At 40.3% G+C, this 25,572-nt stretch overlaps 1 protein-coding gene across 3 annotated transcripts in view; it reads left to right on the top strand.

Annotated features, from left to right (window-relative positions):
• Positions 1 to 1,922: 1,922 nt before the first annotated feature.
• Positions 1,923 to 25,572, top strand: part of NUP153 (nucleoporin 153) — a 74,609-nt gene continuing 50,959 nt past the window's right edge. The window contains exons 1-3 of one of the 3 annotated variants that reach the window (XM_073810390.1): positions 1,926 to 2,510; positions 5,241 to 5,365; positions 22,117 to 22,342. Coding sequence is in view for 1 of the 3 variants with exons in the window: in XM_019945164.3 (XP_019800723.1) it covers positions 2,400 to 2,510; positions 22,117 to 22,342 (337 nt within the window). In the remaining 2 variants the exon portion in view is untranslated. Of the gene's footprint in view, positions 2,511 to 5,240; positions 5,366 to 22,116; positions 22,343 to 25,572 lie in introns of all 3 variants that reach the window. The other 2 variants (XM_019945164.3, XM_073810391.1) reach the window with 2 other exon arrangements.

Below are 25,572 nucleotides of genomic sequence, written 5' to 3'. Positions count from 1 at the left end.
TCTGCTTGTCACATACCTAGCTAAGAATCATGAAAGACGACTGTATTGAAGAAGGATGAAGTGCTTCAGGGGGAAGAGCTTGTATACCTGGAGAGTCTAGTGGGGAGTTAGTGGTGGAAGGGGGACACTGAAGCACAAAAGGAGGTAATTAATTTTGTCTATCCTATTTGGGAACTTTTTATAGTCTTGGTGGTTATGGTCAGAGGTGCCATTTGTTCTGTAAACCTATGCCTTATAGGGCATGATTCCTTAGGTGCTGGAAGGTACTACAAATTCCAAGGTACTGTAAGTTTGGCTTCACCTTTTTTTTTTGTTTTTTTGCGGTACGCGGGCCTGTCACTGTTGTGGCCTCTCCCGTTGCGGCGCACAGGCTCCGGACGCGCAGGCTCAGCGGCCATGGCTCACGGGCCCAGCCGCTCCGTGGCATGTGGGATCTTCCCGGACCGTGGCACGAACCCGTGTCCCCTGCATCGGCAGGCGGACTCTCAACCACTGCGCCACCCCGGAAGCCCTGGCTTCACCTTTTGACTTACATGATTTATATAGTGATTGGAATATTGGAGTGAAGTTTGGTGGTAGAGATGGTATAAAAGTCTTGAAGTTAGTTATTTGTATCTGATAACTGGATGATATTAGATGCTTTGTATCTAAGCATTTATTATGAACTATACAGAGATACATAAATCCCTTCATCAGAACCACCAACCTGTTGAGGTTAATATTCATTCTATTTGCAGATGAGGAAACTGAAGCTTAGAAAGAGGATCAGTAACTTCCCCAAGGCTACACAGCTAGTAAGTGATAGATTTTAAATTAAGTCTGTTTGACTCCGAAGTTATTTATAAGCTTTCAAACCAATTGTCTCAAATGGAACATTAAGCCTATGTTTCTTCACAGTAGATTTTCTCCCTAATCATTTGGTTACTTGTTTGAACTCTTATAGAAAAGCTGGGTTATAGTCCTGGCTTTGACTGCGCAGCTTAGTGTCCTCCAGTATGCCACCTGAATTCTCTGGACCCCTGTCTTGTCCGTTGAATGAGGGCTGGACCACGTGATCACCAAGATCTTTCTAACAGCTCTTACAATCTCTCTACTTTGTGGATGCAGTCTCTGAGCCTAGCTCGCTTATTCACTTTCCTAAATATAATGCCTTCTATTTGGGGCAAATATATGTATATTTTTATTACTGGTAATATACCACTCACCTCTAATGTGAGCTGACTGCTGTAGGTAATCATTTATTGCATTTCCTGTATACCAGGAAATATACTAAGTGCTCCATTTGGATGATCACAACAGCTCTATGAGGTGGATTTTAAAATTCCCGTTTTATAGGGGGGAGGAAGGTTTTGACTTATCCAAGGTCAAACTAGAGAGTGGTGGAGTGAGAATTCCAGCACTTGTGTGTTTTGACAACAAAGCCCTTATATGTTAATGGAACATTAACGAAACTATGTATTTTCTATTTCTGCTTTAGGCTTAAAGATCATGGACATTGTCTTTTCAACCAGTTTTTTTCTTTTTATAAGGTATTGTTAGCTTCTGTCTGTGATTTTACGATCAGCTCACTTTCTGCCCGCTTTACCAACCACGGGGAGAAGGAGACTGGGAAGGAGGTTACTCTTTTTGTGCTAAACGCCTCTTTCGAAGTCTACGTTTGCAGTGAAGAGCAATAAAGCGAACGGAACCCCTGGCTTTGTGCCTCTGCGGCGAACCGCCCATCTTCCGCGTCCTGAGAATTCGTCTTCTTCTGCTGAACTACGTTTCCCAGAGGCCCGCGCAGCCAAGAGCGCGGGCTCGACCCGCCCTTCCTTCCTCCTTGCCTATCACCCGGTCGCAGCGTGATTATGCAAACTCGTCGGGCGCTAACAAGTGACGACTTTCTGGCTCACGACTGCAGCGGCGGCCTTAGCAGCGGCAATAGACGCAACAACGGCGACTGCAGGGAAGACGACGACGGCTGGGCGGGCGCTGTGCGCAAAGGGGAGGGGTAGGCGGGCGGCGCCGGCGGCTTCAACTGCGGCAGCTACGGCTAGGGCGACGGAAGAAGAATCTCCAGCAGCCGGCGGTTGAGTTAGGCCTAAGCAGCGCCCGGAGCCGCCCGCACTGTCCTCTGCGGGGGAATCTACACAGAGACGGTGACATACACAGAGGCTGGGGTCCGCGGGAGGCTGCCGGACCGGAGCCAGCTACTCGGCCTCTGTCGCCGCCACCCCCTTCCCTGCCGCCAGCGCGCGTTCTCTCTCCGCTCCTGCTCGCAGCCCCGCGATTCCTGGTGTGCCTGTGCCCCGCTGTGTGGGCAGCGCGTGCGTACTTTTGGGCTGGGGCCGGGCGGGGGGGGCTCTAAGGCCGTCTCTGCCTCTCCCGCCCCGGAGGGGGAAGCCGCGGAGGCTCACGCCATGGCCTCGGGAGCTGGAGGCATAGGAGGGGGCGGTGGCGGCAAGATCCGGACTCGGCGTTGCCACCAGGGGCCAATTAAACCTTACCAGCAGGGGCGACAACAGCACCAGGTACGGGACCCCGGCGCCGTGGGGGCCTAGCGGGTCGGGAACTGGGCGGGAGTGGACGGGCGGCGAGGGGCCCCGGCGCCCCACGTGGAGCGGACGGGAGGGCCTGAGCGGAGGCCCGAGCGAGGCGGCGGGAGCTCTGGCCGCTGGGGCGGCGACGGGAAGTGGGCTGAGACGGGCCAATCCTGCGGCGCACACGTGTGGTTCGGCCGCCTCTCCGCAGCCCTCTCCGCCTGGGGTTTTCCCCCGACCAGCGCAGGGCGGGAACAGAAATCCTAGGCCACGCTGGGCCTAGAATTCTTCCGTTTTTTGGCGGGGATTGGGGGTTTGGGGGTATTACTCACGTCCTCTCGAGGGAGAAGGAAAAAGATGTGGCTGGAGGCCCCTACGCCTGCTGTTTGCTAGTCTCCCGCGTCTTAGCGTGTGTGGGGAGGGGGCTGCCCGGAGGAATCTGCCTCCGGGGCACCCGGGGGTTGTCGGGGGCGCTGTTAGCGCGGAAAGTGAAGTAAGTTACAACGCGATTAATTAATTCTCCGTCTCCCGGTGTCCCTCCCCGATCTGAGAGCACTGGCTTCGATTTTGTTTTGTTTGTTTGTTTGTTTGTTTCTTAACCGGCTTATAGTTAGTGGCACTGGGGCATTTTGAAAGTCCCTCTCCGCACTTACGTTTCTTTTCCGTCGCGAGACTCTTTCCTCCCCACTTTTGTCCAATCCCCCCCCCGCCACCCCACCCCCCCGCCTTTTATTTTGGAAGCTGGAATTGGCCATTCTGCACAGCTGACCGGGACTCCAGTTCTGATCTCACGCACAAACTATTTTAATGTTACGGGGCGTATTCTAGAAGTTTAGGTACTTTTGACATTCCAGGAATGTTGGTGGTCTTATAATCTAAGCACCCTGTGCACTCGTGGGTGTTTGAAATTATGAAAAGGAGTTTATCCTAATTGTAACTGAGACATTTGATTCTGAGACAACTCTATTTTTAAAATTTTACTTGTTATGGGGATTGAGTAGGAATACGTTAAGAATATTCTAATAAACGTCACTTATAACACTTTTCAGGGATACTAAGGTAGGAGTAAGTGTGGGTCTTAAACTTATAAAAAACACAAAGGTATAGCAAAAGGGTCTGATAACGTGTCGCTTACTGTTAAGGGTAGACTTCCTAGATTGCCTTGTTCTGGATGATGATGAATATTGAACACTTTAACACGTTTGGTGCTGGTGTTAAATTGTATCATTAAAAACAGAATTTTAAAAGATTTCAGAGAAATTTCTTAGTAGTAAAAATTGTGGTTTATAATACTAGGTAGCTCTCTACTTACGGTTACAGGTCTTGGCCTTACTTTTACCTCCCACCGGTTTTCCCCCAGATATATACCAAAAAGAGCTTGGTTTTCAGATTCCTTTGTGAGGAGCAGGGGTACTTGCAGGCAGATTTAAGATTAGAATTCAGGTCACACGCCTGGCCATTTAACCGAATCCTTTGGTTGAGTGGAAGTTAAACACACATGCTTTCTGTTTTTCCTGAAGATAAATGTCTTTGAGTGCTTTCTAGATCTCCTCAAAAGAAAGTTACTACATAAAATAAATTTGTAAATACAGATCATTGGATGGTCTGGGCAGAGTTTAGAAAGGAGCTCATATATTCTGAGTGGAAAAAGCCAAAAATCACACCTTATTTTTAAATGTACTTAGATAAAAATCTAATTTGGGGGAGATGATGCCTTAACAACGTAACACCTATGATCCAATTTGTCTTAGAGCTGGTATGATTTCAGACTGTGTGGTTTTGTTTTAAAGCCTGATAGTTTATCATTTCCCCCTATCTAAAGTACTTTCAGCTTTTTGCCCCACCCATTTAATTGAAAAAGTACATTTTTAGCTTTTGAATTGGATCAAAGGTGTTTGGGGGTTTCTTAATCAACACTGAAGGTATTAATATTGGCAGATACTACCAAAGAAAAGTATCCAGGAATATACAAAAGAATACTTTAAGGATTTTTTTTTTTTAAATCTTAAAATAAGGACTTTCTTTAATCCTTACTGGAACTTTTGTGAACTTGTAGACTACCTGGTTGCTGTCAACTATCCTAGGCGGTCACCTCTCTGTTTTGCAGCAACTGCTGAGTCATCATGAATAGCAAGGAGCTTCATGACATGGCATGTTTTGTACTAATGTATTTTGGTTAAATGTCCAGTGGTTTCTGGGCAAAAATGAAGTTTTTGGGTTGTGTAGTAGAGGCTTGAAAGAAGAATGAGCGATCTGGCACTGTTAGTTGATGGATGTTTGCCATTGCTTGTCAGGCCAACCGGCTTGTGCAGTCATGCAGTACCTGCGACTTTCGCATGTGTTCAACTGACTTGTAATTTCCTGTTTTGACTTATTCTGGTTTAGCTCTGCTGAGGTATATCTAAAGTTCACATTTTTTTCCTATTAACTTCTGATCTTTAAAATGGCATCTTGCTTCAAGTTGTGGAGACAAGAATCCATTGTCTTATTCAGCTAACTGAAGGGTAGTAACCTAAGAATTGTAGAAGCAAAAATGAAGAACAGCACCAAATGATTAAGTTGATCATCTTCACTTGCCTTCTTTCCTACCCCCTAACTCTTAGCCCAGATGCATTTAGGAAATGGTATCATTTTGCTAGTGGGAGTGAACAGGTCAGTAAAGAGAATGTGCTTAGTTCTTGTCACCTGTTCAGTCTCCTTTCCCCTTTCCTTTTTGTGCAGATTGTCAGGCCCAGAAAGTCAGCTCTGGAGAGGTCAAGCTGCTTTTCTTAATAGCCACCACAAAAAACTTGAGCCCATGGGCAAACCAGAACCTTGCCTCTGGAAGAATCTACTGCCACCTCCTGGTGAGAAGGGAACTACTTATTTTTGCCCTTTTTTGGGGGGTGTGCTTCAGAGGTGTTGTCTTCTGGTTTGGAGCTAAGGGAATCCACTCATTTTATCTTCCTAGATACAGTTTGTCTTACAAGTCAGTTTCTGCATTTAGCTATTTTTAAAAAAGGGGGGGAGGAAACCCCTTTATCTATTCAGTAGCTGAAATCAGGAGTCTGCAAACGTTTTCTGTAAAGGACCATATAGTAAATATTTTAGGTTTTGTTGCTGCAGGTTCTTTGTTCTGTTTTTATAACCCTTTAAAAAATGTAAAAATCATTCTTAGCTTGCCGCCTGTATGAAGACAGGCTGAGGGCTGAATTTGGCCCACAGACGGTGGTTTGCCTAATCTTGGTTTATATGATAGTGTAGTTTTTTTTGTTGTTTTGGTAGCTTCTGTATGATACTTTGTCCCAAATAACTATGTCCTGCTTGGATTCTGATGGCAAAAGAGTGTTCTCAGTTTTGAAAAGGAGGGATATTTAATGGCTGAATACTTAACTCATTCCAGAAGTCTCTGAGTAGTTTTGACTTTTATTTTATCTTTATTTGCTTTATCCTAGATGTTTAATTAATACTGTTAGTGAAAACAGAAATTGAAATAGTTGATAGGAAAAAAATGTGCTGTAATACAGTCAGGGCCTCTGGATTTGAATCCCTATTCTGCCAGAACTTGGACAAGTTCTCTCTGCTTAATTTACTCATCTGTAAAGTGGAAATGGTTGGGAGGGGTTAAATGAGATAATATAAGGAAAGCTCTTAGAACAGAGCCTGGCATATAGAGTAAGGACTCATTTGAAATTGTTGTGATTAAGTAGAACCTTTTGATTTAAATGTTTTATCGTCTCTGAATTTTGCTGCCTCTTAGTAGAGGTATTTTTCTTTTATGTACCAAAGTTCAATCTTTTATAGGTTTGTACTAGATTTAAAAACTTGTTTTCTGAGTGATGAGGCCAAACCTTTAAACTACCTTAAACTGCGTAAAAATACATTATTTTTAACATGTTCCTCATAGAAATGCCTGTCATTTAAGTGTATAAGAAAATAAATCCAAGTGTTAAATTATTTAATGCATAGTAGGTTTTTTTGTTTGTGATGAGAGGCCCTTGTGTGTGATAGTTTATCAATTTACTCGCCAGTTTTTCAGATAATGACAAAAAAGCCCAGGTGTTGTCTCCATTTCCTGGAAAGTCCTTTGATAAGGCAATTACCTATTACTTGAAGTAGAATGGTCTGATGTCACTAATTAAAACCATTTCATTAGGCACAGAATATTATTGGAAAGATGTGATGACCTTGTATTTTCAAAAATGTTTTATTTGTAGCTACTTGGCTAATGGTCATGGTTGTTTTATATATATATATATATTTCCCTTTTAGATAACTGTTTTTGTTTTTTTTAAGATATTTACTGGACTATAATTGCTTTACAATGTCGTGTTAGTTTCTGCTGTATAACAGGGTGAATCTGCTATATGTATACATATATCCCCATATCCCCTCCCTCTTGCGCCTCCTTCCCACCCTCCCTATCCCACCCCTCTAGGTGGTCACGAAGCACCGAACTGATATTTCCCTGGTGCTATGTGGCTGCTTCCCACTAGCTGTCTGTTTTACATTTGGTAGTGTGTATATGTCCATGACACTCTCTCACTTGGTTGCAGCTTCCCCTTCCCCCTCCACGTGTCTCAAGTCCATTCTCTACGTCTGCGTCTTTATTCCTGTCCTGCCCCTAGGTTCATCAGAACCTTTTTTTTTTAGATTCCATGTATATATGTTAGCATGCGGTATTTGTTTTTCTCTTTCTGACTTACTTCACTCCGTAAGACAGACTCTAGGTCCATCCACCTCACTACAAATAACTCAATTTCATTTCTTTTTGTGGCTTAGTAATATTCCATTGTATATATGTGCCACATCTTCTTTATCCATTCATCTGTCAATGGACAATTAGGTTGCTTCCATGTCCTGGCTATTGTAAATAGTGCTGCAATGAACATTGTGGTATATAACTCTTTTTGAATTATGGTTTTCTCAGGGTATATGCCCAGTAGTGGGATTGCAGGGTCATATGGTAGCTCTACTTTTAGTTTTTTAAGGAACCTCCATACTGTTCTCCATAGTGGCTGTATCAATTTACATTCCCACCAACAGTGCAAGAGGGTTCCCTTTTCTCCACACCCTCTCTAGCATTTATTGTTTGTAGATTTTTTGATGATGGCCATTCTGACTGGTGTGAGGTGCTACCTCATTGTAGTTTTGATTTGCATTTCTCTAGTGATTAGTGATGTTGAGCATCTTTTCATGTGTTTGTTGACAATCTATATCTTCTTTGGAGAAATGTCTGTTTAGGTCTTCTGCTCATTTTTGATTGGGTTGTTGTTTTTTTGATACTGAGCTGCATGAGCTGCTTGTATATTTTGGAGATTAGTCCTTTGTCAGTTGCTTCATTTGCAAATATTTTCTCCCATTCTGAGGGCTGTCTTCATCTTGTTTATGGTTTCCTTTGCTGTGCAAAAGTTTTTAAGTTTCATTAGGTCCCATTTGTTGATTTATGTTTTTATTTCCATTTCTCTAGGAGGTGGGTCAAAAAGGATCTTGCCGTGATTTATGTCATAGAATGTTCTGCCTGTGTTTTCCTTTAACAGTTTTATAGTGTCTGGCCTTACATTTAGGTCTTTGATCCATTTTCAGTTTATTTTTGTGTATGGTGTTAGGAAATGTTCTAATTTCATTCTTTTACATGTAGCTGTCCAGTTTTCCCAGCACCACTTATTGAAGAGGCTGTCTTTTCCCCATTGTGTACTCGTCTCCTTTATCAAAGATAAGGTGACCATATGTGTGTGGGTTTATCTCTGGGCTTTCTTTCCTGTTCCATCGATCTATATTTCTTTTTTTGTGCCAGTACCATATTGTCTTGATTACTGTAGCTTTGTAGTACAACTTGAAGTCCAGGAGCCTGATTCCTCCAGCTCCGTTTTTCTTTCTCAAGATTGCTTTGGCTATTCGGGGTCTTTTGTGTTTCCATACAAATTGTGAAATTTTTTGTTCTAGTTCTGTGAAAAATAGCAGTGGTAATTTGATAGGGATTGCATTGAATCTGTAGATTGCTTTGGGTAGTATAGTCATTTTCACAATGTTGATTCTTCCAATCTAAGAACATGGTATATCTCTCCATCTGTTTGTATCATCTTTAATTTTTTTCGTCAGTGTCTTATAGTTTTCTGCATACAGGTCTTTTATCTCCTTAGGTAGGTTTATTCCTAGGTATTTTATTCTTTTTGTTGTAGTGGTAGATGGGAGTGTTTCCTTAATTTCCTTTTCAGATTTTTCAACATTAGTGTATAGGAATGCAAGAGATTCTGTGCATTAATTTTTTTAATTAATTAATTTATTTATATTTTTGGCTGTGTTAGGTCTTCGTTGCTGCGCGCGGGCTTTCTCTAGTTGTGGTGAGTGCAGGCTACTCTTCATTGTGGTGCGCGGGCTTCTCATTGCGGTGGCTTCTCTTGTTGCAGAGCATGGGCTCTAGAGCACAGGCTCAGTAGTTGTGACGCAGAGGCTTAGTTGGTCTGCAGCATGTGGGATCTTCCCGGACCAGGGCTTGAACCCGTGTCCCCTGCATTGGCAGGCAGGTTCTTAACCACTCTGCCACCAGGGAAGCCCCTGTGCTTTAATTTTGTATCCTGCTATTCTACCATATTCATTGATTAGCTCTAGTAGTTTTCTGGTAGCATCTTTAGGATTCTCTATGTATAGTATCATGTAATCTGCAAACAGTGACAGTTTTACTTCTTCTTTTCTGATTTGGATTTCTTTTATTTCTTTTTCGTCTCTGATTGCTGTGGCTAAAACTTCCAAAACTATGTTGAATAATAGTGGTGAGAGTGGGCAAGCTTGTCTTGTTCCTGATCTTAGCGGAAATGGTTTCAGTGTTTCACCCTTGAGAACAATGTTGGCTGTGGGTTTGTCATATATGGCCTTTATTATGTTGACATACGTTCCCTCTATGCCTGCTTTCTGGAGAGTTTTTATCATAAATGGGTGTTGAATTTTGTCAAAAGCTTTTTCTGCATCTATTGAGATGATCGTATGGTTTTTATCCTTCAGTTTGTTAATATGCTGTATCACATTAATTGATTTGCGTATACTGAAGAATCCTTGCATTCCTGGGATAAACCCCACTTGATCATGGTGTATGATCCTTTTAATGTGCTGCTGTATTCTGTTTGCTAGTATATTGTTGATGATATTTGCATCTATGTTCATCAGAGATATTGGCCTGTAGTTTTCTTTGTTCGTAACATTTGTCTGGTTTTGGTATCAGAGTGATGGTGGCCTCATAGAATGAGTTTGGGAGTGTTCCTCCCTCTGCTATATTATGGAAGAGTTTGAGAAGGATAGGTATTAGCTTTTCTCTAAATGTTTGATAGAATTTGCTTGTGAAGCCATCTGGTCCTGGGCTGTTTGTTGGAAGATTTTTTTTTTTTTTTTTTTTTTTTTTTTTCGGTACGCGGGCCTCTCACTGTTGTGGCCTCTCCCGTTGCGGAGCACAGGCTCCGGACGCAAAGGCTCAGCAGCCGTGGCTCACGGGCCCAGCCGCTCCGTGGCATGTGGGATCCTCCCGGAGCGGGGCACGAACCTGTGTCCCCTGCATTGGCAGGCGGACTCTTAACCGCTGCACCACCAGGGAAACCCTGTTGGAAGATTTTTAATCACAGTTCCAAGTTCAGTGCTTGTGATTGGTTTGTTTATATTTTCTATTTCTTCCTGGTTCAGTTTCGGAGGGTTGTGCTTTTCTAGGAATTCCAGGTTGTCCATTTTATTGGCATATAGTTGCTTGTAGTAATCTGTCATGATCCTTTGTATTTCTGCAGTGTCAGTTTTTACTCCCCCTTTTTCATTTCTAATTCAATTGATTTGAGTCTTCTCCCTTTTTTCTTGATGAGTCTGGCTAATGGTTTATCAGTTTTGTTTATCTTCTCAAAGAACCAGCTTTTAGTTTTATTCATCTTTGCTATTGTTTCCTTCATTTCTTTTTCATTTATTTCTGATCTGACCTCTGTGATTTCTTTCCTTTTGCTAACTTTGTGGTGTTTTTGTTCTTCTTTCTCTAATTGCTTTAGGTGTAAGTTTAGGTTGTTTATTTGAGATTTTTCTTGTTTCTTGAGGTAGGATTGTATTGCTATAAACTTCCCTCTTAGAACTGTTTTTGCTGCATCCCTAGGTTTTGGGTCGTCGTGTTTTCCTTGTCATTTGTTTCTAGGTATTTTTTGATTTCCCCTTTGATCTCTTCAGTGATCTCTTGGTTATTTAATAACGTATTGTTTAGCCTCCATGTGTTTGTGTTTTTTACAGTTTTTTTCCTTTTATTGATAACTAGTCTCATAGCATTGTGGTCAGAAGAGAAACTTGATATGATTTCAGTTTTCTTAAATTTACCAAGGCTTGCTTTGTGACCCAAGATATGATTTATCCTGGAGAATGTTCCATGAGCACTTGAGAAGAAAGTGTATTGTTATTTTTAGATGGAATGTCCTATAAATATCAATTAAGTCCATCTTGGTTAATGTATCATTTAAAGCCTGTGTTTTCTTACTTATTTTCATTTTGGTTGATCTATTCATTGGTGAAAGTGGGGTGTTAAAGTCCCCTACTGTTATTGTGTTACTGTCGATTTCCCCTTTTATGGCTGTTAGCATTTGCCTTATATATTGAGGTGCTTCTATGTTGGGTGCATAAATATTTACAATTGTTACACCTTCTTCTTGGATTGATCCCTTGATCATTATGTCGTATCCTTCTTTGTGTCTTGTAATGGTCTTTATTTTAAAGTCTATTTTGTCTGATATGAGAATTGCTACTACAGCTTTCTTTTGATTTCCATTTGCATGGAATATCTTTTCCATCCCCTCACTTTCAGTCTGTGTGTGTCCCTAGGTCTGAAGTGGGTCTCTTGTAGACAGCGTATGTATGGGGTTGTTTTTGTATCCATTCAGCCAGTCTGTGTCTTTTGGTTGGAGCATTTAATCCATTTACATTTAAGGTGGTTATCGATATGTATGTTCCTATTACCCTTTTCTTAATGTTTTGGGTTTGTTTTTTAAATCTTTTCCTTCTCTTGTGTTTCCTGCCTACAGAAGTTCCTTTAGCATTTGTTTTAGAGCTGGTTTGGTGGTGGTGAATTCTCTTAACTTTTGCTTATCTGTAAAGGTTTTAATTTCTCCATCAAATCTGAATGAGATTCTTGCTGGGTAGAGTAATCTTGGTTGTAGGTTCTTCCCTTTCATCACTTTAAATATGTCCTGCCACTCCCTTCTGGCTTGCAGAGTTTCTGCTGAAAGATCAGCTGTTAACCTTATGGGGATTCCCTTGTATGTTATTTGTTGCTTTTTCCTTGTTGCTCTTAATATTTTTTCTTTGTATTTAATTTTTGATAGTTTGATTAATATGTGTCTTGGCCTGCTTCTTCTTGGATTTATCCTGTATGGGACTCTGCGCTTCCTGGACTTGATTGACTATTTCCTTTCCCATGTTAGGGAAGTTTTCAATTATAATCTCTTCAAGTATTTTCTCAGACCCTTTCTTTTCTTCTTCTGGGACCCCTGTAATTTGAATGTTGGTTCGTTTAGTGTTGTCCCAGAGGTCTCTGAGACTGTCCTCAATTCTTTTCATTCTTTTTTTTTTTTTTTTATTCTGCACTGCGGTAGTTATTTCTGCTCTTTTATCTTCTAGGTCACTTATCCGTTCTTCTGCCTCAGTTATTCTGCTATTGGTTCCTTCTAGAGAATTTTTAATTTCATTTATTGTGTTGTTCATCACTGTTTGATTGCTCTTTAGTTCTTCTAGACCCTTGTTAAGTGTGTCTTGTATTTTCTCCATTCTGTTTCCAAGATTTTGGATCATCTTTACTGTCATTACTCTGAATTTTTTTGGGGGTAGGTTGCCTAGTTTGTGTTCATTTATTTGGTCTTGTAGGTTTTTACCTTGCTACTTAGTCTGTTTTTTATATATATATATATATATATATATATATATATTTTTTTTTTTTTTTTTTTGGGTGGTGCTGTATTCCTGTCCTACTGGTTGTTTGGCCTGAGACATCTAGTGCTTGAGTTTGCAGGCAGTTGGATAGAGCCAGTTTTTGATGCTGAGATGAGGACTTCTGCGAGGCCTCACTCAGATTGATATTCCCTGGTGTCTGAGGGTCTCTGTTAGTCCAGTGGTTTGGACTCAGAGCTCCCAACCACAGGAGCTCAGCCCTAACCTGTGGCCTGGGAACCAAGATCCTGCAAGTTTTGTGGCACGATAAAAAAAAAAAAAAAAGAGAGAGAGAGAGAAAAAGGAGCACTACAGTATCAAAGAATAAAAAAGAAAATAAAATTAGAAAGATAAAAAATATATTAGGAAAAATAAAACTGTAGTTGAAACAACTGCAGCAAGTTAAAATAAAACTACAACAGAAAAAAGAAAAAAAGGGGGGGCAACAAGCCGAAAGGAGAGAACAATAACAAGGTATAAAGAATAAAATAAAATTAGAAAAATAAAAGATTTATTAGGGAAAATAAAAATATAAAAGAATCGGAACAGTGAATCAACAAGGTAAAACAGAACCCCAATCTAAAAGAGGAAAAAAGAAAATAAAAAAGCCTTGGCTATGGGAGTCAAAAAAAGCTTGGCGGAGTTTAGGCAGGGGTGGAACTGAGTCAGGAGCAGAGTTTAGCGTTGGGCAGGGCCTAGGCAGGGTGACTGTTCAAGCGTGGGGCGGGGCCTCTGCTTAGGACCTGCTTGGAAGGGGTGAGGCAGCACCTCCAAAGGAGGGCCTCCAGAGTGTGGAGTTCCTAGGGCCCTGGTTGAGGGTGTGTGGGAGGGGTTTAGGCCCAGCGCATTGGAAGGGGTCTCAGAGTGGATCTCTGAGGGCAGAGGTGGGGCCCTGGGTGGGGGGGCAGGGGCGGGGCTTGGGCTCTGCGTGGCAGGAGAGACTGCGAGGGCAGAGGATTAGGCCTGGGAGCCCAGCAGGCGTCCTGGTGCCCAAGTGGACAGGGAGAGCACGGGCCCTGTTCCCTTCCGTTCCTTTGTGCCCCTCCCGTTCCTTTGTGCCCCTCCCCCACCGTCTCCCCCGTAGCCACTGGACCCCTAACCGGTGTGGGTCCTGCTGCTGTAGGAACCCCTCCCTTCCCGTAGCCACACTTCAGGGGTGCCGGTCCCAGAGTTGCGGCCTTTACTTTTGCTCCCCCTTCCCTCCCTCCTAGTCCCTCAGGACCCATGCAGCTGGAGGGGCCCTTGGTGGGCAGAGGATCAGGCCCGGGATCTCAGTAGGCTCCCAGGGGCCCAAGTGGGCACGCTCCCTTTTGATCTTCTGCCCTCCCAGTGGTTCCCCAATTTCCCCCTTCGGGCGTGGGATCCCTTCCCCTCCCCCAACCGCCCCTCAGGGGCGCCAGTCCCGTCCAGCCTCCACTTCTCCTCTGCCTTCACTCTCCCCACGCCCCCTGTCCTACCTGGTCGCTGGGGGTTCTTCCCGTGTCTGTGGTTCCCCACTGGTGCCTGGTAGGTGCCCTAGTGGTGAGGAGACGCGAATTCTGCGTCCTCCTAGTATGCCATCTTAACTCCGCCCTCTCTGTAATATATTTTTAAAGGATTCTTCTGTGTTGCTAAGCCCAGTTGAAAGTCTTGCTACCAGATACAATTTACTGTGTTTACTGTTGGAAAAAGGATGGTAGAACGCCTCTTCCGTCTAAAGATATTTCAGCTTCCCTGCCCCTTTGCTTGTGACTTAAAGAATAAACTTTAACACCCAATTTTCAAACAGACTGTGAAAGGAAAGTGACAATATCTTGTAGATAACTTTTAGTGGATTAAGTTGCTTTAGGCTTTTATTGTGTCTCCTATTGCTAGTTTGAAAGGTCTCTTAGGGACTCCTTTTCTTGTCCTTGTTGTTTGATTACTGTTAATTATCTATTAATACCACCTCTATAATGTAGATCTCTAAAAATAAGAGACTAAGCCAGGTCATGTTTCTCCTTCCTGAATTAGTGTTAGTCTTAAAGGACGTTGAAAATTGTGGCCAGTTGTAATTTAAAATTTTCTTAGCTACAATAACTATTATGCTCATGTTTTGTTTTTTTAAATTAATTAATTAATTTTATTTTTGGCTGCGTTGGGTCTTTGTTGCAGCGAGTGGGGGCTACTCTTCATTGCGGTGGCTTCTCTTTGTTGCAGAGCGTGGGCTCAGTAGTTGTGCCTTGCAGGCTCTAGAGCACAGGCTCAGTAGTTGTGGCACATGGGCTTAGTTGTTCCGCAGCATGTGGGATCTTAACAGACTAGGACTCAAACCCATGTTCCCTACATCGGCAGGCAGATTCTTAACCACTGTGCCACCAGGCAAGTCCCTATGCTCATGTTTTTTGAGTTTATCTCTTGATGTTGAGAAGAGAAATGAAAAGTATAAGGAATGGATTTTACGTGGCTAGAAAGATTTGGACTGGGTGGTTAGGAGAAACTTGGCTGCTAAATGACTATCTGTAGGTTGTAAAATGTGACAAATAATAGCTTAGGTTAAATTCAGATTATTGAAACTAGATTCAGTATAACTGCATTAGAATTTGAATACTTTATAATAGAGATGCATTGTTAAAATAAGTAATGTTAGAATAGATATATTAAAAAGCTGAAACTAACTGAAAGATTAGAATGGCATCTAGGTTTTTACTATTTAGTGTTTAAGTTTTTTTATATTTATAATTAGATATTCTTTAAGTCTCATGTGAAGTCTTGGGTTCTTAGCCCTTGTTCTTCACTTGGGCTTGGATGGAGCAGGGGGAAAACTGATTAGGGAATCTATATGAAATGAGACTTCCAGGAAGTGTGGACAGACTAGTGGTACGGGAGTTGAGTGGGTAAGGAGAGAGTTCACAGGCCCCTGGAAGAAAACTGAGGGTCAGTGACAAGCTTCAACAAAATAAAGGCAGCCGAAAGAACAGACAGAAATCAAAACAGCAGTGTATTCTGGGAGAATAGGGCTTCAGAACCTTAAAACTGAAGATGGGTTATGTTTGATATTTATAGTTAGCAATCCCGTAAAGTTTACATGAGAAAGATTTTATAATCTGAATACTGCTATTTAGTAGAGGGTAATGTGAAGAAAGGAGAGTTGAGGGAATTCCCTGGTGGTCTAGTGGTAGGGCTCTGTGCTCTCACAGCTGAGGGCCTGGGTTCAGTCCCTGGTCGGGGAACTAAGATCCTGCAAGCGACACAGCGTGGTGCAGCAAAAAAACAAACAAAAAAACAGTTGAATAGAACTGAAGTCAAAACTCAAGTAAACTAATAGGAATAGAGAGCATTATATAAGAAGAAGGAAGGCTATATAGTATTTATAAGGAGAGGTGTCTCTGGTTATTACGATATTACAAATTGGTGAGACGATATACAGGAATTTTTTTTCCATTACAAATGAGTTCTGAGTTAGGATTGTAGAAGAGCCTTGCCCCACCTCAGCCTTTTTCATTAACCCTTGAACTCAGGTTAAATGAAATTTGAAAAGCTAATATATTCACAGTACCTTACAGATTGGATGTGCTTGATATGTGTATAGTATTGAATTTACTTCTGGCCCCCAAATTGAGTATTTATTCTAGATCTCAGTGACATTTTGATAGTGTTTTTGTTGTGAGGTGTTTTGTTTTTGTTTTGTTTTTGCCTTGTTTGCCAAATGAAGAACCCTTAGTTCTTGAGGATAAAAAAAGTCCAATCATTTTAATCAGTCCAGGTTTAAAGATTCACTCCTGTAATCCTTGAATTTAACTTCATTACTTAGGATCATCTGGTGTAGACTTTGCTTTGGCTACGAGGAGTATTTTAAAGATTTTAATGCCCCATTTGTTTTGTTGCTTTTTCTGATAAGCCCTTCATTAATTTTTATTTCTTTGACTACCTTTCTGCTTCTCTTCATTTAGTTGGCTTTGTGGTATTTATCATTCCAGAGGATGGTTCAGTTTTCCCATGCTCTTGGCTAACTTCACAAGTTGTTTTTTGGAGGAAGGACTATTAGTGTGGCAACAAAAATAATATTTGTTTAAGTTGAAGCTGTTAGACCAAGCAAATGTATTATTTTTTTTTTGAATTCTAGGATTATTGATGTCCTTTTTTGAAACTTGCCACAGCATATTCGTATGTGGGAATAAAAAGCTGGTTGACTAGTGCAGCTGTAGAAAATTAAAATCATGCACCAGCTAATCTGCGCACTGTACAGACCTGTTGCCTACCTTCACAGAGCTGATCCTCCAGGGGAGGTGATAGACTGTGATTACCATCCCATATGACAGATTGCCTGTAGGAAGTACAGGGTGCTGTTGGTGCATGTAAGTGAGTGACTGTCCTAGACTTGGAGGATCAGAGAAGATTTTCTGTAGGAAAACTTAAACATCAAGTTACAATGATGGCAGTTATGCTTACCACTGAAGCCTGTGGAAGTGGAGAGAAAGCTATTCTGGTAAAGTAGGATTTGAGTATTCACTGCTTAGTAGACCTTTACTTAGTGTACCTCTTTCCCCCGCAAGGTTGGTTGGTTTGTTTGCTTGCTTATTTATTTATTTATTTATTTTGCAGTACGAGGGCCTCTCACCGTTGGGGCCTCTCCCGTTGCGGAGCACAGGTTCCGGATGCGTAGGCTCAGCCGCCATGGCTCACGGGCCAGCCGCTCCGCGGCATGCGGGATCTTCCCGGCCTGGGGCACGAACCCGTGTTCCCTGCATCGGCAGGCGGACTCTCAACCACTGGGCCACCAGGGAAGCCCTGCTTGATTATTTTTAATATCACAAAACATTCTTTCTTCAAGTCCAGATAGGAAGCTGATTTGCCCCATTCCTGTAAAGACCTGAAGCGTATTATCTCAATAACTCTTGAAAAGATAGACCTTCTTTGGTGATTGTAAAAGGAACCTTTTCTTCCATAAGAAAACTATTTTTCCCCCTTTTCTAGCTTCCTTCACTTTTTCTCAGTTTTCCATTAGTGGCTGAAGTACTTTGAAACTCATAAAAATTGCCCGCCAGGGAAGTACTTCTCCAAATCTATATGATAGACAGGGTCCCTTACATCTTCAGTCTACCCTATTCTGTGCATAATCAGAAGATTTCTCTTCCCTAACAGCTTTTTAAACTTCTAGTATCTGGTAGTGGGTTATTTACTATAAATAAGCATGTTAAGTCTTTAACTGGAAATAAAAGAGATTCGAAGGTAGCCTTTTATGTTTTACTTTTGTTTACTTCTATATTTGATTTTCAGAATTCATATTATAAAGTAGGTATTTATGAAAGTTGGTATAATGGTATGACATCTTTGATGAGATAATCTCGGAAACAGTTTATTTTGTAGTTAAGTTTATACTCAGGGTTATGTTTATCATGGCCTTAATTGGGAAACTTGTCAGAGTTTTTAGATGATTTTAGTACAGTGGTTCTCAAACTTTAATTTGCGTAAGAATCACCTTAAGAGCTTGTTAAAACAAATGTACATTTCTAACATGCTCTTAGGTGACACCAAACCAAGGCTGCTGGTCTGAAGATTCCAATTTGAGAACCACTTTTTTAGGCTTTTTTATAGTCACTAGATAAGCCACAGAACAAAAGGTTACACGTACATTCTCACACATACATGTACGTGCACACACACATGATTAAAGGGGAATTTTGAAGGATCGAAATAGTTATTTCAGGTCTATCAGGTTTTGCATTTATTAACAGCGTTACGAGAAGCTTGGATGGCACGTGCCAAGGACATTCCTACATGTGAGTCTTTGCACCTTTTGCTTTCTCAGCCTATAATACTTCTCTGCTAGAAACGTACATGGCTCATTTCTCACTTTTTCAGGTCTTTGCATATAAAAAACGACTATCCCCATTTTGCTTCCCTTTATTGCTTTATTGCTGCCCATAGCACTGAATCACCATATCATGTGTTACATGTTATACTTATTTGTCTCCCTAACTTAGGATCTAAGCTCCAAGAGGGCAGGAACCTGTTCCCTGTTTTTTATCCCTAGTGTTCTTGCCTGACATGTAGTATGTGATCAATAAGTATAGATTAAATGAAGAAAAGCAATGTTTGCCTTTTACCTCTGTGAGCTAGATAAGATATTAAAATATTCATCAGGGTAAGCCTCTTTCCTGGTCCGTTTATGTACTGTTTTACAGAGATAAAAGTTGGATGTAACTTATTGGATAGTGAGTGCTTCCCCAAGTGTGGTATATGTGTTCCATTGTTGCTAAAGAAGATGAATCTAACTGATACGTGGACTGACTTTTTATTTTTCATGTTAATTAGAAAACAAATTTAACAAGTAAGGACCCAACAGGAAACAGTTCTCCAGATGGTTCAGCTGAAATATCTTTAAGAAAGAGTCTACTCAAAGATATGGTGGTGATTAAAGGAATAACATGCAGGATAGCAGGATACCCAGAGACTAGCAACAGTGGGAAGCTGCTACCATCCCTAGGACTGGATGGATAAAGGGAAGAATCTGTGCAACTGGAGTGGAGGAAGGGCTACCTGGCTGGAGCTGTAGTTTTGGAGAAGGGGCGCTTGAGCAGAGGGAGCACAGGAAGAAAGACTTCTCTTTCCTCCCATACTCTAATATCTAATATCCTCCAGAATCTCTCATGAGCCAATCCAGAAGCCAGTTCGTTGAGACAGCCAGTCAGGAAGATTTTATTGTATAGGAAAAACTGTTTATTAAGAGAAATAAAATAAATAGATAGAAAGAAAACCATTAAATAACAGTACAGGTAAAAATCATGGCTACAGTTTGGGAAACACTGGGGAAATAGTTATTAATCCACATTGTATTCAGCACAGTCCACTATAAGATTTGTTTTTCTGATTCATTAAATAGCATTTTAATATTATGATATATTTTAATTATTGTCTGACTAGTGCTCCACATGTATGTTTTCCAGATAACTGAATATTAAGATTTAAGTATACATAATTTTATTCACCTCTTGTAGAGGGATTTCTTCCCTGAATTGTATTGTGATTTCCTGAAATGTATCTAATTTCCTAATCTCTTTAATGAGATTGGTGGTTCTCAAACTATAGCATACATCAGGTTCACTTGGGAAGGTTTGTGAAAACAGGTGAGCCCTGTCTCCTGAATTTAGTAGGGCTGGAGTTGGGCCTTAGGTAATGCAGATATAAATGGTGAAGGGACCACATCTTGGGAACCACTTGTACTAGGGTATACTGAGCTTAATTTAACTTTTCTTGATGACTTAGGGTCATTTACCCTATAGAGGCATATTGAAATAAGGGGATATTTCTTTTTAATAATGGTTCCAGGTCAATTTTAGCATCTGTATTTAATTTTGTTGTCAAGTGCATCATGCTGTCATTCATTGTGCCATTAGTAATTCCTCTCTCACTGTAATTTTTTAAAATATTTATTTTATTTATTTATTTTTGGCTGCATTGGGTCTTCATTGCTGCATGCGGGCTTTCTCTAGTTGAGGCAAGCGGGGGCTACCCTTCGCTGTGGTGCGGGGACTTCTCATTGTGGTGGCTTCTCTTGTTGTGGAGCACAGGCTCCAGGTGCACGGGCTTCAGTAGTTGTGGCCCATGGGCTCAGTACTTGTGGTGCACGGGCCTAGTTGCTCTGCGGCATGTGGGATCTTTCCGGACCAGGGCTCGAACCCGTGTCCCCTGCATTGGCAGGCGGATTCTTACCTACTGCGCCACCAGGGAAGCCCTCTCACTGTAATTTTGTACTAAGCTGCTCTGGGCTGAGACTAAATAAATTGGTTACATTTTAGTTTAGAAAAGAGAAGGTCTCCAAGCAAAATTCATGAGTTTCAACGAAGGAGCTTTTTTTTTTTTTTAATCCATTTTGACTGTTCAATTTTTACTGATTATTCTCCACAATACCTAATGCTGCCACATAAGTGACCTTTGGTTAAGTACGGTGCTGATTTTAAGTTGTTCTGTACTTGCCTCCTTCAGTGACTAGAGATCACAGGAATCTCTGATACTTTTAGTAGCTAAACCCCTTAGAGGAAGTCTACAAAAGATTTATTTTACACTAAGTTCTTGCTGTAGTGCCTTAACATCGCTTTGTATCAAGTGTGTCTTTTTTTTTTTCTTATTTAAACTGTGTTATGTATTGAAAGCACTTTCAAGTCTTTTGGAATATGGGGAGGGGGTAAATAAATATTTAAATATAAATAATTAGCAAAATAATAAACATGAATGTTTTTATAAATGTTAAATCTTGGAGTAGGTATAGAATCTTTCTTTCCAAAGAAACTAATACTGTGTAACATTGGCATAGAAAAGGGGAACAGTGAATTTGTGTTTTTCATTAGTGAGTATTCTAGGGCTGCTGGCTTCATGTGTTGTTAGAGATCTTACACAATGTAGATCTGTTCAAAGTTTCTGTTTGGAGGAAAAGTAATTACTTTTTTCCCAGTTGTTACCTACAGCTTTTCAGATAATCAGGAAAATACTATTCAAGTGCTTATATCAGAGGTGTCTTCCATCTTTCCTATTGACAGAATTTTTCAAGGCCTCTTTGTCTTGGGTTTGCTTTCAAGGTTCATGTGTTCTGCCTTAACTTTACTGTTTTTTTTTTTGTACCTGCTGATTCATTCTTTCCCTTCCGTGACTTTCTCTCTGAAATCCTATTCTGTGAAGGGAATTGTTGCCTAAAACTGATTACCTCACCCCAGCTTGTTTCTGCTAATTCTTTTTCTCATTAGTAATAAAATTATCAGTGTATGTTTCTGTTAATATTTAGTAAATTGTGAAGTGCTTTCACATTACTTCATTTGATCTTCATTATAATTCCTATCAGGTAATAGTAGGAGAGAGTGTTATTCTTATTTACCTAGAGTAAATCGTAGTACAGCCTGCCAACCCCGAAGTCAATGCTTTTACTCTATCCTAGATATACCACAGCAGTTGTGTTTGTACCTGGGCAAGTTACTTAACTTCATTGTCTCTCTTCATCTGTAAAGTGGCACGGTTAAAACCAATTTCATAAAATTATTGTGAGGATTAAATTGAATAATATGTTTAAACTGCTGAGAACAGTGTCTGTTCTATGATGAATGTTAATAATGCTGGTAGTTGTTATACCACATCTTTTTCTCCCTTTAAAAGTTACTGTAATAAAATAATTGGTTTTCAGGCAACATTTGATATAACAAAATTTTACCATCAAAAAAAAATCTTAGATTATTTCTTGAGTTTATTATGTTGGATTAGTTGTCTTATTGCCTTTTAAAAAAATTCTCATTTGTCTAAATTTTTATTCTTAAAGAATGTGCAATAAAATATTTGAGGAAGCTGTTGAAGGTATTTATTGCTTCTTTTAATATGCTGGGATCAAGATGGATGCCTTTTGTCTGGGATTATAACATTTTAGTGCATATCTTATTACTAAATCTAAAATTTATATTGCTTAGTTGAAGACCTGTGAGTTTTTTAAAGATTAGAATAGTATGGCCATTTGGGACAATTATTGGCTCATGGACATATGCATATGAAAGAAAGAAAAAAGTAGGAATTTTATAAAGTATAGAATTTGTAAAATACATTACATCAACATTAACTCACGTAACTGAATTTTAGGAAACTTTGTTGGAAACAGTTGTGTTTTGCTTGGTATGGCTTTCTGTAAATAGGTACTTATTTAAAAGATAAATTTCTAAAACTGCCTTACATGTTTTCCCCCCAACAGGGCATTCTCAGCAGGGTTACAGAATCTGTTAAGAATATTGTGCCAGGATGGTTACAAAGATACTTTAACAAGAGTGAAGACGTATGTAGCTGCTCAACAGACACAAGAGAGGTGGCACAGTGGCCGGAAAATAGGGAAGATGACCATATAATATATGCTGATGAGGAGAACCCTAACATTCATGATGGGAGAATCACTCCTGAGCCAACAGTCAGTAATACAGAAGGTAAATGGAATGTGGATATTTTGTTGTGAATGATAGGTTTTCATGCCTTAATTTAAAATATGTTTATGTTACCTGGCTATGGTAAATCTAATTGTGTAGTACAGAAACGATGTTGGAGGAGTGTGATGATCACCTTCAAATTAGAAATCTTTTTTATTTATCAGCTTTTTTGTTTATTAAGGGAGGCTGAAATATATCAGTTGAGGGTGCAAGCTCTGCTGTTAGACTTTGGGTTTGAATTTTCATAACACCAATTGTTAGTCATGTGGCTTTGGTCAAGATAATCTTTGTTCTCCTCTGTACCCTCAGAAGTGGTTTTGAAAAAAGTAAAGTTGAAGCCCTTTGAGTAGGTCGTGGCACTAAAGGAGCAGCGTGGCAGTGCTTCCCACAGCACACGGACTTGGGTATGGTGTCACTGCAGTTGTCTTCTGTCCTCTGCAGCTAGTGCAGCTGGGCCACTTCATTAATCTTACCACTGAGTGACCCTGCATTTTAAATGCTTTTGTGGATCCGTTTATGGCGTTTTTGTGGAGTTTACAAGTATTAAATAGCTTCAGTGTAACCCATGAATGTGACATATTTGGGAATATTACTCTGTCATTTCACTTTATATATTTTTTACAGCTTTAGTGAGATGTACTTCACCTAACAATAGGACTCACCCATTTAAATTGTATAGTTCAGTGGTTTTTGGTATATACAGAGTTGTTCAGTCACCACAGTCAATTTTAGAACATTTTAATCACCATCTTTCCCTCCCCATCACCGCAAAATCCTATACCCATTAGTAGTCCCTCCCCATCCCTACCCCTCCAGCCCTAGGCAACCACCAATCTGTATACTGGACATTTCATATAAATGGAATCATAAAATATGTGGTCTTTTGTAACTGGCTTATTTCACTTAGCATAATGTCTTCAAGGTTCATCCATGTCATAGCATGTATCAGAACTTCCTTTTTATTGCCAGGTAATAGCTCATGGAATGGAGAAACTACATTTTATTTATCCATTCATCCGTTGATGGACATTTGTATTGTTTCTACTTTTGGGGTATTATGAACAGTGCCAGTTTGAGTATTACTATGCACATTTTTGTGTGGATATGTTTTCTCTTGGGTATATACCTAGGAGGAGAATTGCTGGGTCATCTGGTAATTTTACATTTTGAGGAAAAACTCAAAAGTGGCTACACCATCTTTCTAAAGTGGCTACACCATCTTACCTTCCCACCAGCGGTGTATGAAGAATGCAATTTCTTTACAACCTCACAAATACTAATTTTCCTTTTTTAAAAAAACATAAATTATACCTATTTTGGTAGACGTGAAGTGGTATCTCGTGTTGATTTGCATCTCCCTGATGACTAATAATGAGCTTATTGAGCTTATTTCATGCTTATTGGCCATTTATACATCTTTGGAGAAATGGCTATGCAGATCCCCCTTTTCCATTTTTAACTGGGTTATTTGTCTTTTTATAGTTGAATTGAAAGAGGTCTTCACATATTCTGGATATAAGCCCTTACCTGTATATGATTTGCAAGTATTTTCTCCTATTCTGGCTTCTTGATGGTGTCCTTTGAAGCACAAAATTTTAAATTTTGATGAAGTCCACTTTATCCCTCAAGTATATGTTTCTTTCAGTTTATATATTTTTTCTTTCACTACGTGTTTTGACTTATAATTATAAAAATGTTTTTGAACTCTGAAATCTTGTCTTGCCTAAATAATTGATGTGGATATGTGCCTATTAATTTTGGTATACTTAGTAACTTATTTTCCTGCCTGATTTGCTTATAAGGGAAAACTAGTGAGGGTGAAATGGGCTGAAAGAGTGATTCTTACTTGGGAGAAATGGCAAATCTAAGTTTTCTTAGTGATATTCAGTTTGGCTTAGTCTTCAAATCCTTGCTTATTTTTATTAGAGTAACTTAGGGAGTTTTAATATCTGTACTGTTCAAGATTTCTTTCTAATATATTACCAGCAACCATCTTGAGGTTTTATTTGGTAGATCTCTAAGGTGACTGCTTCTATATTGTTCTCTTTTCTGGACATCAAATGGGACCACAGCTTCTTTCTTTCTTTTGACTGGAGACTTTTAGTGTACAGCAGCATATATCTATAGTGACTGAAACCTTCTTTTGCATCCTAATGAGTATGCTTGTGGGGATTAACTAACTTGAAGAATTTAATTCAGCTGTGAGATTAATGGCGTTTCTCATTTTACATCTGTAAAGTTCTTTTCCGTTTGTATTTTCATTGAAATTATGGAATTAATTCAGTGGTCTGCCAAGGTTAATTCCAACTTGGATTTTATTCATTATATTATTAGGTTTGTAAGGTAGCTTTTCTGTTATGTGTATATTACACACACCTTTGTGAATAACTTCTAAATTTAAATTATTGTGGAAATTTTCAAACTACAAAAGTAAGGAGGATAGTACAATGAACCTCCATGTACCTGTAACCCAGCTTCAAAGACAACGAGCTTATGGCTGACTTTGTTTTCTTTATTCCCACATCTATTTACCTACCTTCTCCGTCTAACTCCCCTGATTATTTAGAAGCAAATTGTGAACAGCTTTCTGATATTAACTTCAAAAACTTGATGGCATTTTCCCTCTGTCTTGTCTAAGAGCTGACTCCTGCTCCTGTCTTAAAATCTGTAAGTTCCAGGCAGTTCTCGTCTCACAATCTGCCTCCACCTTTCTCAAAGTATTTATTCAATAGTTGTAGTCACATGTGTGACTACAGTACTGTTGATAACTCCCCAGTATGGTGAATATAGATCTTACTAGATGTAGCAAATCAGTTTATGTTTACTCTGTGAAACATTACTCTTAAATTTGACAATGCATTCTCAAAACAACTTAGAGGGCTTCCCTGGTGGCACAGTGGTTCAGAGTCCGCCTGCTGATGCAGGGGACACAGGTTTGTGCCCTGATCTGGGAAGATCCCACATGCCGCGGAGCGGCTAGGCCCGTGAGCCATGGCCGCTGAGCCTGCACGTCCGGAGCCTGTGCTCAGCAACGGGAGAGGCCACAACAGTGAGAGGCCCGCGTACCACAAAAAATAACTTAGATATACTTGCTTTTAAATTAGTGTAAAATTATCAAAAGCTTAAAATAATTTAGATATAACAGTCCTGAGTGTTGTTTACTAAATAGTAATTTCACCACTGTAACTTTTGTATTAATAGTAACTGGAGCTGGAGCGTATAGGACATTC

Source organism: Tursiops truncatus, chromosome 10 (genome assembly GCF_011762595.2).
Source record: "Tursiops truncatus isolate mTurTru1 chromosome 10, mTurTru1.mat.Y, whole genome shotgun sequence".
In the NCBI taxonomy this organism is placed as follows: domain Eukaryota; kingdom Metazoa; phylum Chordata; class Mammalia; order Artiodactyla; family Delphinidae; genus Tursiops; species Tursiops truncatus.
Note: the sequence above shows the minus strand (reverse complement) of the source record. Positions and strands in the feature narration are given on the sequence as shown.